Below are 15,447 nucleotides of genomic sequence, written 5' to 3'. Positions count from 1 at the left end.
ATCCACCCACCCAACCATCCATCCATCCACCCATCCATCCATGTACCCATCCATCCATCCATCCACCCATCCATCCATCCATCCATCCACCCATCTATCCATCCATCCTTCCATCCATCCACCCATCCACCCACCCATGTTTTCACCTCCATCCATCCATCCACACATCCACCTATCCATCTACCCATCACCCATCCATCCATCCATCTCCATCCACCCAGCGACCCATCCATCCACCCATGCTTCCACCCATCCCTCCCTCAATCCCTCCCTCCCCCCTCCATCTATCCATCCACCCATCCCTCCATCCACGCACCCACCCATCCATCCCTCCACCCATCCCTCCACCCATCCACCCATCCATCCACCCACCCATACATCCATCCATCCACCACCCATCCCTCCATCCATCCCTCCACCCAACCACCCATCCATCCATCCCTCCATCCCTCCATCTACCCATCTACCCATCCACCCACCCAACCATCCATCCAACCATCCCTCCATCTCCATCCATCCATCTACCCATCCACCCACCCATCAATCCATTCATCCATCCACCCACCCATCCATCCATCCATCGATCTGCCCATCCACCCACCCATCCATCCATCCATCCATCCATCCATCTGTCCATCCATCCACCCATCCATCCCTCCATCCATCCACCCACCCAACCATCCATCCATGTACCCATCCATCCATCCATCCACCCATCCATCCATCCATCCATCCATCCACCCACCCATCTATCCATCCATCCTTCCATCCATCCACCCATCCACCCACCCATGTTTTCACCTCCATCCATCCATCCACACATCCACCTATCCATCTACCCATCACCCATCCATCCATCCATCTCCATCCATCCAGCGACCCATCCATCCATCCACCCATGCTTCCACCCATCCCTCCCTCAATCCCTCCCTCCCCCCTCCATCCATCCACCCACCCATACATCCATCCATCCACCACCCATCCCTCCATCCATCCCTCCACCCACCCACCCATCCATTCACCCATCCACCCATCCATCCACCTACCCATCCTCCCATTCCATCCATCCACCCACCCACCTACCCCATCCATCCATTCATCCAGCCATCCAAAAAATATACCTATTTTGGGCACCAGTGTTATCCATGCATTTTCCTAGCATTGGATACATAGCAATAAACAAGACACAAGGTCTCTACCCCGTGGACCTTACTATCTATGGTGTGGAGAGTTGAGCACATAAAAAATAAACTTTTCAGAAGAGCCTGGGTCGCTCAGTCAGTTGAGCATCTGTTAATTTTGGCTCAGGTTGTGATCCCAGGATCCTGGGATTGAGCCATGCATCGGGCTCTGTGCTGAGTGTGGAGCCTGCTTAAGATTCTTCTCTCCCTCTCTCTCTCTTTCTCTCTTTCAAAAAAAAAAAAAAAAAAGTAAACACTTCACAAAACTTCAGATAATGATGGAAATTGTCTTTACAATGAAATAAGAGTACATGACAGAGTAATTAAGAGTAGTATTTTAGTTTGGGTGGACAAGAATGGCTTTTCTGTGGGTGTATTGTAAGATCAAATATTCCAAGTGCTTCCTGGACATCTTTGCTCTCACAGGACCCCAGAGTGTAAGCCTCAGTGTGAGTTCCCGTGCTCTGGCCAGGTGTGTCCCCACCTAGTGACACAGCCTGCCGCCTTGGCTAGTGTTCCTACTAGAATTGCACCAGCTGCTTCATCCCCACCTCCTAGACCGACTTCACCTCACTGGTCCTCATTCTCCCGAGTTCCAGTTCCCTGCTTGAAATTATCCAGACAAGCCAACATTGTCCTCTTCCAATAATCCCAAAGCCCCCACACTCCTCTGTCTACAAAGGCTGCCTCCTGCAGCCCCTTGAGGTTCACTACCTTCCTGAAATCAACCCATTGAGACTCCCATGGTACATGGGGTCTCCTCTTCTGAGCTGTGAGTGCATGAGACAAATGTTAGTCTCATCCGTCCTGTGATTGGTGTCTGTGTTCAGCCATCTAAAACCACTTAGGGTGGGATATGTCTCTTTCACCAGTGGGGTGAATAGGGGGTGATCAGAACAGAGGATAAGGTACTTAATCTGAGATCTGAATGGCAAAGGGCCAGATATGTGAGCAGGGCCATTCTAAGCAGAAAAAAAAACAAAACAAAACCAAAACAAAACAACCTAAGGCAGCAAGTGTAAAGGTCCTGGGGAAGAACACAATGACACAACAGCAATGAGCTTCAGGGTAAGTGCTGGGTGGGTTTGGAGAGGCTGGCTCAGCGGGCCTTGTAGGAACACCTTGAGCAATTTGGATTACAGTCTACTCACAACAGGAGGCTACTGGAGGCTTGAAAGCAAGGGAGGGGGTGATTTAATCCATGGTTGTAAAGATTATTGTGCCTGCTGAGTGGGGAAAGCCTGTAAGGAGAGGTGAGGGGTGAGGGGCAAGCCTAGCAGGTGGCAGTCAGCCACGCGCAAGGTGGGTCACCCGCTGGGCGCTGGGCGGCAGAAGTGGGGGGAAATGCTTAGAGCTGTAAGTGCTGGGATTTGACAAAGCCTGGATGTGTGAGGTTTGGGAAAACAAGGACTCCGATATGATGCCCCAGTAAAACCAATCAAAAGTGATAGGAATCAGACTTCACACTTATTCAGATGGCTACTTTAAAGACGCAAAACAGGGGCGCCTGGGTGGCTCAGTCGGTTAAGCATCTGACTCTTGGTTTCGGCCCAGGTCATGATCTCATGGTTCATGGGTTTAAGCCCCACATCGGGTTCTGGGCTGACAGTGTGGAGCCTGCTTGGGTTTCTCTCTCTGTGTGCCCCTCCCCAATTTGCAGGTGCTCACTTTCTCTTTCTCTCTCTCTCAAAATAAACAAATGAACATCAAAAAAACAAAACAGGGGCGCCTGGGTGGCGCAGTCGGTTAGGCGTCCGACTTCAGCCGGGTCACGATCTCGCGGTCCGTGAGTTCGAGCCCCGCGTCAGGCTCTGGGCTGATGGCTCGGAGCCTGGAGCCTGTTTCCGATTCTGTGTCTCCCTCTCTCTCTGCCCCTCCCCCGTTCATGCTCTGTCTCTCTCTGTCCCAAAAATGAATAAACGTTGAAAAAAAAAATTTAAAAAAAAAAAAAAAAAGCTAGAAACTAAGGAGGCACCGGGCTGGCTCAGTCCGTAGAGTATGCGACTCCTGATCTCAGGGTGATGAACTTGAGCCCAACATTGGGCATCTCTAGGGATTACTTTATTTTTTTTTAATGTTTATTTATTTTTGACAGAAAGAGAAACAGAGCATGAGCAGGGGAGGGGCAGAGAGAGAGGGAGACACAGAATCTGAAGCAGGTTCCAGGCTCTGAGCTGTCAGGACAGAGCCCGACGCGGGGCTCGAACTCACGAACTGTGAGATCGTGAGCTGAGCCGAAGTCGGATGCTCAACCAATTGAGCCACCCAGGTGCCCCTCTAGGGATTACTTTAAAGAAAAAAAGAGGGGCGCCTGGGTGGCTCAGTCGGTTAAGTGACTGACTTCAGCTCAGGTCATGATCTCGTGGTCCATGGATTTGAGCCCCATGTCGGGCTCTGTGCTGACAGCTCAGAGCCTGGAGCCTGCTTCAGATTCTGTCTCCCTCTTTCTCTGCCCCTCCCCCACTTGCACTCTCTCAAAAATAAATAAACATTTAAAAAAATTTAAAAATTGGGGCACCTGGATGACTCATTCGGCTGAGCATCCGACTCTGGTTCAGGTCATGATCTCACTGTTCATGAATTCAAGCCCCATGTCGGGCTCTGTGCTGACATCTCAGAGCCTGGAGCCTGCTTCAGATTCTGTGTCTCCCTCTCTCTCTGCCCCTCCTCCTCCTCCTCTCTCTCTCTCTCTCTCAAAAATAAATAAGCATTAAAAAAAAATTTTTTTTTTTTAAAGAAAGGACTCAGTCTGGAGAAATAGTTATCAGTTCTTAATGCTGGGAGAAGTTTAGATGGAATGGGAGAAGGGAGGGGCTTTACACTTGTACATTATTTGAATTTCCAATAAGGAGTTTGTAAAAGGACGCCTGGGTGGCTCAGTGGGTTAAGCGTCTGTCTTTGGCTCAGGTCACGTTCTCACGGTTCGTGGATTCAAGCCCTGTGTCCGACTCTGTGCTGACAGCTCAGAACCTGGAGCCTGCTTCAGATTCTGTGTCTCCCTCTCTCTCTGCCCTTCCTCCACTCATGCTCTCTCCCTGTCTCTTTCTGTCTTTTTTTTTTTTTAATTTTTTAATGTTTATTTATTTTTGAGACAGAGAGAGACAGGGCATGAATGGGGGAGGGTCAGAGAGAGAGGGAGACACAGAAACAAGCTCCAGGCTCTGAGCTGTCAGCACAGAGCCCGACCCAGGGCTCGAACTCACAGACCACGAGATCATGACCTGAGCCGAAGTCGGACGCTTAACTGACTGAGCCACCCAGGCGCCCCTCTCTTTTTGTCTTAAAAATGAATAAACAGGGGCGCCTGGGTGGTGCAGTCGGTTAAGCGTCCGACTTCAGCCAGGTCACGATCTCGCGGTCCGTGAGTTCGAGCCCCACGTCGGGCTCTGGGCTGATGGCTCAGAGCCTGGAGCCTGTTTCCGATTCTGTGTCTCCCTCTCTCTCTGCCCCTCCCCCGTTCATGCTCTGTCTCTCTCTGTCCCAAAAATGAATAAACGTTGAAAAAAAAAATGAATAAACATTAATTAAAAAAAAAAAAGCATTCCATGTTTTATCTTGGCAGCTCTTGTCTGGAGGCAACTGGTGGTTTTCTGAGCCTCAGTTTTCTCACCTCTATGATAGGTGTAATAATAATCATATCTATCACACAACATTCACAACACAGCTCGCATCATTACGCAAAGTGCATGCCATGTTATAGGAGGAAATCAGAAGCGTCTGATCAGCAGCCCAACTATCTCTTAGGACAGAAGACACGCCCCTCGAGGGCGAGGGGTGGGACAGGGCAGAGGAAAGAACTCACAAAGAGGGTATTGCGTCCAGGGCTCTACGGATAAGTAGGAATTTTCCCGGCAAAGACCTTGAAGCCTGGCATTGTGCAACCACGCGGCCCCAGCAAGGCCAAGGGCAGAGGCGAGAAGCCAAGGAAGGGAGCTGTCGGGGTGCGGCCTGACTGCCCAGCGCCTCCTTACCCCTCACCGGGTCCTCTCTCTGTCCTCTCTCCCACAGGTCCCGCCGGTGGATGCGCTGGAAGAGGCCCAGCGCCAGTGGCCAGGCCGCGCCCGGCCCGCAGTGAGCCACCAGCAGCTGTGCAGTGTCCAGGGGCCCCGCTGGCTCCAGCTTCCCCCAGGGGATCCTGCCCCCCTCAGCCTCCGGCAACGCGCCCAGGTACAGCTTGAACTTCTTCAGCTCCACGGCCTCCAGCTCTTCCAGGTAGGCCGAGAGGCGACAGAGGCTGTCGCTAAGCGGGGCTCGGGGCATGGGGGCTTCGTGAACCCCAACGGACAGCAGCCGGAGCCTGGAGTGTGTCCACATGAGGTGTGCGATTCCAACATGCCCACCGTCTGATCCGCCGCAGGCGAGACTGGAGGAGCGAGAGAGGACAGTCCTTGTGATGAAATAGAGCTTCCTCACCCTGCAGGTGACGTCTGGGCCCCACGCACCGGTGGGTGTTCCCTTCCAAGAAGAGGAAGCTGGGCAGATTAGGAAATCCCAGGAGTTGTCCACCGCGAAAAAGAATTTCACTTCTGCTCCCTCTTCCCGGCTCCCCACACTCCTTCCTACCTCTCCCTGCCCGTGGGCCTTTGCAGTATCCTCAAGCTAGTCACTGCCCTCCTGGTGGTTAGACCCCCCATTCTGCTGGTAGCAGGCTTGGGCAGGCCACCTGCATGAGCAGATGGTCCGTGAGCAAGCGTGAGTGTGAAACGTCAACCCGTGTGGGCAAACCTCTCTTCTAGGCGGAAACGTTACAAACCTGACCGCAGGGGTCTGCTATTTTCTCTTTTCTCAGCCACAAGACTGCCATATCCCAGAGGGGGACTGAGTGGTAAGTAGGCAGAGCAACGGTCCCCCAAAGGTGTCTGTGTCCCAATCCCCGGAGCCTGTGATGTGCTACCTTACAGAGCAAAAAAGACTTTGCAGGGGCGCCTGGGTGGCTCAGTCGGTTGAGCATCCGACTTCGGCTCAGGTCATGATCTCACAGTCTGTGAGTTCGAGCCCCGCATCGGGCTCTGTGCTGATGGCTCAGAGCCTGGAGCCTGCTTCCGATTCTGTGTCTCCCTCTGTCTCTGCCCCTTCCCTGCTCATGTTCTGTCTCTCTCTGTCTCAAAAATAAATAAAAACATTAAGAAAAAAAAATAAATTAAAAAAAAAAATAAAAGACTTTGCAGATGCAATAAAATGCCAGGCTCATGAGAAGGGGACATTACCCCGGATGGTTCAGATGGGCTCAGGAAAGTCACAAGGAGGACCAGGGTCGGAGGGCAAGGGCGATGGGAGCAGAAGGAGGAGTGATGTGATGATGGCTGGAAAAGACGACGAAACGGATTCTCATCCAGAGCCTCTGACGGAACAGCCTGCTGACACCCCGATTTTAGCCCTGTTTCAAACTTCTGACCTCCCAAACCGTAAAATAGTCCACATGTAGAGTGGACATGTGATTTGTTATAGCAGCACAAGGGACTGATACAGACTCTTTTTTCTGCCTTGGGCGAGGAGTGAAAAGGATACAGAAGAAGCCACAGCTAACAGGCTCCCGGGACCATGTATGTGAACAATGTTGCTATGGGTCCTGTGTATGTGAACAATGTTGCTATAGGGACCCTGCATGTGAACAACGTTGCCATAAGTCAGGAAGGTGGAGGGCTTATTGGTTACTGCCAGTACCTTAGCCCAGACTAACTGGCAGAGGGACATAATTACTTTAGGAGACAGTCAAAGCAGCATTGTTTCACTTAGGATGCAGTGGGCTGGAACTAGGATTCCCAATTCCAATGCCTTAAACAAGGAGGAGAAACAAACCACAGCTGTAAGAAATAATATGGATAAAGCCTGTGGGCATAATGTTAAGCAAGGGAAGCCAGATATTAAAAAAGTGTGTTCTAGGGGTGCATGGGTGGCTCAATTGGTTAAGCATCCAACTTTGGCTCAGATCATGACTTCATGGTTTGTGACTTCGAGCCCCGCGTCAGGCTCTGTGCTGATAGCTCGGAGCCTGGAGCTGCTTCAGATTCTGTGTCTCCCTCTCTCTCTGCCCCTCCCCTGCTCGTGCTCTGTCTCTCTCTGTTTCTGAAAACTGAATAAACCTTAAAAAAAAAAAAAGATATCAGTTACCCTGGGAATGGGGTTCAACTGAACCCCAAATAGGGTTTTGTTGTTGTTGTTGTTGTTGTTTTTAAAATTTTTTTTTCAACGTTTATTCATTTTTGGGACAGAGAGAGACAGAGCATGAACGGGGGAGGGTCAGAGAGAGGGAGACACAGAATCTGAAACAGGCTCCAGGCTCTGAGCTGTCAGCCCAGAGCCCGACGCGGGGCTCGAACTCACGGACCGCGAGATCGTGACCTGGCTGAAGTCGGACGCTTAACCGACTGCGCCACCCAGGCGCCCCCTGTTGTTGTTGTTTTTTGAATATTGTATTTATTTTTGAGAGAGAGAGAGCACGAATGGGGAAGGGGCAGAGAGAGAGGGGACAGAGGATCCTACATGGCTCTGCTGACAGCCGAGACTCCGATGTAGGGCTTGAACCCATAAACCGTGCAATCATGACTTAACTGACTAGCTGCCCCATAGGCCAAACTATTTTGATCACCGTTTTCTTCCCAGCAACTAGAACAGCACCTGGAATACCGTAAATGCCCCTCTTATATTTGATGAGCCGTATAATGAATGAATCACACACGTATATAGCATTTTATGTGACCCAAGATGGAGACATTACCTAAGGGAGGGCACAGTTTGGAGAAAATAGATAAATAAATATATTTTGTTAAACTACTTGGAATGGAAAGTAAGACTTTAATCTTTTTAATGTTAATTTATTTTTGAGAGAGAAAGACACAGAATGCGAGTGGGGCAGGGGCAGAGAGAGAGGGAGACACAGAATCCGAAGCAGCTCCAGGCTCTGAGCCGTCAACGCGGGGCCCGACGCAGGGCTCGAGTTCACGGACCGTGAGATCATGACCTGAGCCGAAGTCACCCCGGTGCCCCCCTTGCCTCGCTTTCATATGGAAATGGTGAAGTGCTTGATGAAGGGTGGGGAATTTCATGGAATGTTGTGCAGGAATTTTTCAATTATTATTACTGGTCTGGATTTATCAGGAGGATAAGACAGTTGACATGAGGCAGGAGACAGGGAATCAGGAACGTTATTCCGCCAGGACTCAGAAAGATGAGCGGCCCCCACAGGGAGCAGAGAGTCCGTGAGTGTTTCTGTGCAAGCCAGCGACCACCTGACTCGCACGCTGGGGAGAGTTCTTGCGGACTTTCCAGGGTCGGTGGTGCCACATGGAGATCCCACAGGGGCCCCTCTCCCGGGCCCCGCACCTCTCCACCGCACCAGCAGAGTGACCCTGGGAGAGTCACCTTACCTTGACTCCAAACCTCTAAAGGCCCAGCAAAGGATGGAGAAATAGGTCGCAGGACAAGTCCTTACATAACTTTTGTAAAATGGGAATCTCAGAGGTGAGGTATTGGGCTCTGACCCTCAAACGTGACCTACTTCGATCTTCCTACTTTCACTAAGTACTGCGGCCGCCAGAAGTCTCCCTGGTAGACGAGCAAATTCTCTGCCTCTGTGGGACTTCCTGTCTAATGGAGACAAAATAAAGGAACACAAACAAATACACAAGCGTGTGGATTTCAGAGTGTGAAAGATGCTATGAAGGGGACAAAATGCAGACTGGAGAGTTCAGGAAGCCTTCTGGAGGACATGGTGTGCAAAGTGAGTCTTGAAGGATGAGCGGGGTTCAGCAGGGGAGGGAACCACAGCTGGGCAGGTTGCGGGGGGGGGGGTCGCTGAGGGGCCAGGGGGGTCTGGCAGGTAGAGGGAGAGCAGGACAACATCAGGAGATGAAGTAGGTGAGAGTACCAAGACAGGTCAGAAACACCTTGAGTGATGCTTGGACTCAATCCCGAGGGCAATGGGGAGCCATGGAGCATTTCTTTTTTTTTTTTTATTGAGGTAAAAATACACACTGCATAACATTTACCTTACCTATTTTAAAACGTACAGTTCAGGGGCACCTGGGTGGCTCAGTTGGTTCAGCGTCCGACTTTGGCTCAGGTGATCTCTTGAATCATGAGTTCAAGCCTCATGTCGGGCTCTGTGCTGACAGCTCCGAGCCTGGAGCCTGCTTCCGATTCTGTGTCTCCCTCTCTCTCTGCCCCTCCCCTGCTCATGCTCTGTCTCTCTCTCTCTCTCTCTCTCTCTCTCTCAAAAATAAATAAAAACCTAAAAAAAAAATTCTTTTAGGGGCACCTAGGTGCCTCAGTCAGTTAAGCATCTGACTTCCACTCAGGTCATGATCTCACGGTTCATGTGTTCAAGCCCTGCATCAGGCTCTGTGCTGACAGCTCAGAGCCTGGAGCCTGCTTCAGATTCTGTGTCTCCCTCTCTCTCTCCCCCTCCCCTGCTTGCACTCTGACTGTCTCTCTCTCAAAAATAAATAAAAACATTAAAAAAATTTTAATAAAAAAATAAACTAAAAAAAAAAAAATGAAACCATATAATATGTGACCTTCTATGTCAGGCTTATTTCACTTAGTAAAATGTTTGAAGGTTTACCCGTCACAGGGGGCTTGAACTCATAAACTATGAGATCATGGCCTGAGCCAAAGTCAGATGCTTAACCAACTGAGCCCCCAGACACCCCTAACCTGGGTTCTTTACGAGTTAGATATGAGTTTCCCTGAATGACTCACCCTCTGACCTCCTTCCCCACCACTGTCACAGGAGGAAAAAGATTTCTAAGAGTGCAGAGGGGCGGGCGGAGGAAAGCTGAATCAATAACTACTTCGTACATCTCCTTTCAAATAAGTCCTTTCTTCTCTTGGGAAGGAAGACAATTGGCAATATCTGGGGACTTGGGTAGCTCAGCACTATTTTTACAAACACAGGAATGAATCCATCCCAGCCTCTGAGCCCAAGGGCCTCAGGGTCTAAAGACAAGGAAAGACGATTTTTTATGACGGTCAATTTAGGAAACACTGAAAACGTTTCCTCAGACTTTTTTTTTCCCCCACCAAGAAAATGTGATTGCTCTGATTACAAAAATATCATGTCTTTAATATACAAGATTCTAGTGTGTTAATAAATGGAAAGAAACAGGGGCACCTGGGTGGCTCAGTCGGCTAAGCATCCAACTGCGGCTCAGGTAATGTTCTCACGGTTTGCGGGTTCGAGCCCTGTGTCGGGCTCTGTGCTGACAGCTCGGAGCCTGGAGCCTGCTTTGGATTCTGTGTCTCCCTCTCTCTCTGACCCTCCCCTGCTCGTGCTCTGTCTTTCTCTGTCTCAAAAATAAATAAACATTAAAAAAAATTTTTTTAAAAAGTTTCTCTCTCTCTTCCTCTGTCCCTCCCCCATTTGCATGCTTTCTGTCTCTGAAAATAATAAATAAATAAATAAATAAATAAATAAATACAAACTAAAAAAAAAAGAGATGCTCTTAATGTTTGAATAAATGAATTACGTAAATAGATGAGGAAGTGAATGAATGAATGAGTTTGTTCCAACCATGGAGTGCATTACTGTTATCTCACTGAATCTGCACCACCCTTAAGCAGGGACTGTCATACCCATAGTACGTAGGAGACAATAAATCCATAGAGGTAACTTGATCAATGTCACATGACCAATAGAGTAAAAGACAGAATCAAATCTAAACCCATTCAAAGCTGGGGTGATAGTCCCCACCTTGGTTCTCAGCTGGAGGTGAACATTGTGATCTCCCGGAGAACTTTTAAAAATTATATATAAGATATATGCATATGTGTATATGTATATATATATATATATATATATGCACACACACAAAGTTTTCAAATATACATAATGTGAATATTTCATATCTATATATGAAATTGTGATTACATACAAATCATAACTTATAAATATGTGAACATAATATGTATATTAAATTGTCCCCTTTTGGGGTGCCTGTGTGGCTCAGTGGGTTAAGTGTCTGACTTTGGCTCAGGTCATGATTTCACAGCTCCTGAGTTTGAGCCCCGCTCCAGGTTCTGTGCTGACAGCTCAGAGCCTGGAGCCTGCTTTGGATTCTGTGTGTCCCTCTCCCTCTCTCTCAAAAATAAATAAAGCATAAAAAAATTTTTTTATTATTCTGTATTTTATTTATTTTTAGTTTATTTATTTATTTGTTAATTTTAATTTAAATCCAAGTTAGTTAACATATAGTTAATAATGATTTCAGGAATAGAATTGAGTAATTCGTCATTTACGTATAATACCCAGTGCTCATCCCAACAAGTGCCCTCCTTAATACCCATCACACATCTAGCCCATCCCCCCCACCCGCCTCCCTCCATCAACCCTCAGTTTGTTTTCTGTATTAAGAGTCTCCAGGGGGCACCTGGGTGGCTCAGTCAGTTAAGCATCCAACTTCAGTTCAGGTCATGATCTCACGGTTCCTGAGTTCGAGCCCCACATCTGGCTCTGTGCTGACCCCTCAGAGTCTGGAGCCTGCTTGGGATTCTGTGTCTCCCTCTCTCTCTGCCTCTCCCCACCTCTCTTTCAAAAATAAATAAACGTTAAAAAAAAGAGAGAGACTCTTATGGTTTGTCTCCCTCTCTGTTTTTATACTTCTGCTTCCCTTCCCTTATGTTCATCTGTTTTGTTTCTTAAATCTCACTTATGAGTGAAGTCATATGATGTTTCTCTTTCTCTGCTGACTAATTTCGCTTAGCATAATACCCTCCAGTTCCATCCACGTAGTTGCAAATGGCAAGATTTCATTCTTTTTGATCGCCGAGTAATAATCCATTGTATATAGACACCACACCTTTTTTATCCATTCATCCATCGATGGACATTTGGGCTCTTTCCATACTTTGGCTATTGTTGATAGTGCTGCTGTAAACATTGGGGTGCATGTGTCCCTTTGAAACAGCACCCCTGTATCCCTTGGATAAATACCTCGTAGTGCCATTGCTGGGCCATAGGGTAGTTCTATTTATCTTTTTTTTTTAATGTTTATTAATTTTTGAGAGAGAGACAGAAATGGATTGGCTTTTGCAAGAGATGTGACAAAGTGCTGAGTCCTTAGGTAGCACTGGACGAGACCAGGAGCTGCCCCGGGGTGGGGGGTGTCACAGCAGAGGTTTACATTTACCCTTGTTGTCAGAGAGAGAGAGAGGACGTCGAGTGCCACGGCTGCTGTCGGCACCCCCAGCATCACCAGCTCACAGACAACTGGCCATAAGACGGAAATCACCCTTCCAGCCTCCAGATGGGGAAACCGGGGCCCGGAGGAGCGTGCACCTCCATTGCAAGCTAGACAGTGAGGGACATGCGTTTCAAACTCAGATCTGTCTGGCTCCAAGTTCCAGCTTTTACACCCTTACTGACACCCACCAGGCGACTCCTCCAATTTGGGGGATACTGACGCCCAGAGAAGTGAAGTCCCCTGCAGACCATCATTTAGCATCCCCGAAGCTGTCAACTTCAGCTGGTCACCGCCCCCCACTGCCCAGTCACAGCTTCGTGGGGGGCCAAGCACAGGGGTTGTGAAACTTCCTGCAGAGCTGTGTCCTCACTGTCTCTGACCGCAGACCCTGGCAGGAAGTGCCCAGCCCAGCTGGCCCCTCCCCCACGGGGCTGGGGACAGTCACCTCGAGCCTCGCCCTCCAGGACCCCACCGTGCCTGCCCTGACCGACCAGGAAGAGAGGGCCACTTGCTCATGACACGGAAACTTCATAGCACGAGGCGCCTAAAGAAATCTGCTATGCTCCTAACATCTCAAACCAGGTCACGTCTTGCCGTTACGAGCTCCCTTAGAACGCCAGACATGTCTGCCACGGAACTTAGCATGGTTTGGGGTTAGACGCCGTCCTCGCGTAGTTAGCCTGTGACCACCAGGAGCCAACCGGTGGGCTGACCAAAGCAGGTTTGCTCCAGGAGAACTGGGGTGAGGCTCGAACTCTGGAAATGGAGAATGGATACCTCCTGTCTCCTCTCCCCACGGTCCTGGATCCCCAAAACAGTGACAATCTCCGGAACACCCTCTCCACTCTGCAGTGGACACATTTTGACTTCACAACGTACAGCAGTCCTGCCCCTGGACTTCCCCATTCTTTTATGGCCGAAGGAGTAGAAGAAAGCCACGCCAAGCTGATGTAACAGAGAATCCCAGAATGCATATGGCTCCGTAAGACGGGCCTTTAGTGAGGGAGGAGTATGAGGTTGGTGCACGGCCAGCGGGTGGCTCTGTTCCAGACTCATCGCGGACCAGGCTGGTGGATGGATGCCTCCACTCTACTCAACAGATTGCTTCCACACCTCCGCGGCTGTTGTCACCATACCCAGGCAGCAGGAAGATGGGAGGGGGGGGAAAAAAAAAAAAAAAAAAAGGAGAGCAAGCACTTTTCTGAGGAAACCACGATCCATAAATTACACAGTTCATCCGCCGTCTACCCTAAGCCTCCCCAAACTGGGCCATCCTGTGCCCAGATAAACTTCAAAGGGTTCCATTACCCAAGTAGAGATTGGGGAAGCTGAATGACGGACAGCCTCCCGCATTACCACCAGAAGGTTGTGTTTTTCTAAATAAATAAATAAATAAATAAGGCAAGCAAGCAATTTTTTTCCATCTTCCATTCCCCTGGAATGCACGACTATAACCACAGTCAGCTCTTGAACTAGCATTTTTTTTTCCTCCCTACTCATGTGGGGAAAAAAATTGCCTTCGCTGGAAACAACAACAAAAAGCCCCAAACAAACGCAAAGCAAGTAACAAAGCAGTCATCTGCAAAGCTGATGCCCCCAGCTTCTTAGAAGAAAACTTTCTTGATCAGCAAATCTCTGCACCAGCTCAGTGCTAAGGCAGCAGACCAAAGGGGCTCACAGGGGTGACATTGTGGTGTTGGAGAAGGCGGCCCCGCTGTTGAGGTCCAGCCTCCTGGTCTGTGTGGGGTTCAGGTAGGCAATGAGGCAGCTCCGGTAGCTGAGGGAGACCGCCGGGTGTGGGAGAGGTGGGCCTAGGAGGACTTTCAGTGGCCCCCTGATGAAGGCAGGTGCAGGACAGTACTCAGGACCCCGCTGGAGGACAGGCTGGCCACGGCCACCTGGTGCATGTGACAAGGATGTACAAACCACCAGGAAGGGCTCCAGCCTGATGAGAAGCCTTGAAAGAAAGGCACCTTTGTTCTCAGGGTTGCTCAGAGGACATAACTGCTGTGATACGGCCCTTCTTAGCAGGGCGAGGATGTGCAGGTAAACAAATATTGATGGCCCAGCGTCTGGGGAAGCAGTGAATCGAGAAGTCTGTGATATTGTGATTTGTAAGAAAGAGCTGACACTCAGGGGCACCTGGGTGGCTCAGTCGGTTAGGTGTCCAACTCTTGATTTTGGCTCAGGTCATGATCTCACGGTTTGTGGGTTTGAGCTCCATGTTGGGCCCTGTGCTGACAGGGTGGAGCCTGCTTGGGATTCTCCGTCTCCCCCTCTGTCTGCCCCTCACCCACTGGTGCTCTCTCTAAAAATAAATAAATTTATTTATTTTTATTTTTTTCATGTTTATTTTATTTTTGAGAGAGAGAGAGAGCACGAGCAGGGGAGGGGCAGAGAGAGAGGGAGACACAGAATGTGAAGTAGGCTCCAGGCTCTGAGCTGTCAGCACAGAGCCCGACGCGGGGCTCGAACTCACGGACCGCGAGATCATGACCTGGCTGAAGTCGGACGCTTAACCGACTGCGCCACCCAGGCGCCCCAATGTTTATTTTATTTTTGAGAGAGAGAGAGCACGAGCAGGGGAGGGGCAGAGAGAGAGAGAGAGACACAGAATGTGAAGTAGGCTCCAGGCTCTGAGCTGTCAGCACAGAGCCCAGTCACTCGAACTCGCGAACCGCGAGATCATGACCTGAGCCGAAGTCGGACCCTTGACCGACTGAGCCACCCAGGTGCCCTAAAATAAATTAATTAATTATAAAAGAAGAAAAAAAAAGAAAAAAAAAAGGCACACACTAACTCCCTCAAAGTGGCTTAACAACAAAAACATGAAGGTCCCTATCAGTGGAGCCCAACGGATAGGAAAAAAATTAGTTGATTCTACAAATGTATATTTCAGACCTTTTATTTGTTTTTTTAAGTCTGTTTATTTTAGGAGAGAGAGGGAGAGAGAGCACGCAGGGGAGGGGCAGAGAGACAGAGGTAAAGAGAGAATCCCAAGCAGGCTCCACACTTTCAGTGCAGAACCCCACTAGGGGCTTGATCTCATGAACCGTGAGATCATGGCCTGAGCGAAAATCAAGAGT

General features: G+C 49.4%; 1 protein-coding gene across 3 annotated transcripts in view; it reads right to left on the bottom strand.

Moving 5' to 3' along the window:
* The window catches only part of NLRP12 (NLR family pyrin domain containing 12), a 32,946-nt gene extending 27,394 nt beyond the window's left edge, over window positions 1–5,552 (bottom strand). For all 3 annotated transcript variants that reach the window (XM_045441624.1, XM_045441625.1, XM_045441626.1), the window contains exon 1: window positions 5,153–5,552. In XM_045441624.1, coding sequence (XP_045297580.1) covers window positions 5,153–5,495 — 343 coding nt within the window. In that variant the 5' untranslated portion in view covers window positions 5,496–5,552. The remainder of the gene's footprint in view (window positions 1–5,152) is intronic.
* Between the last annotated feature and the right edge of the window lie 9,895 nt (window positions 5,553–15,447).

This window comes from Leopardus geoffroyi, chromosome E2, assembly GCF_018350155.1.
Source record: "Leopardus geoffroyi isolate Oge1 chromosome E2, O.geoffroyi_Oge1_pat1.0, whole genome shotgun sequence".
Lineage (NCBI taxonomy): Eukaryota > Metazoa > Chordata > Mammalia > Carnivora > Felidae > Leopardus > Leopardus geoffroyi.
This window is presented reverse-complemented; position numbering and strand designations above follow the sequence as displayed.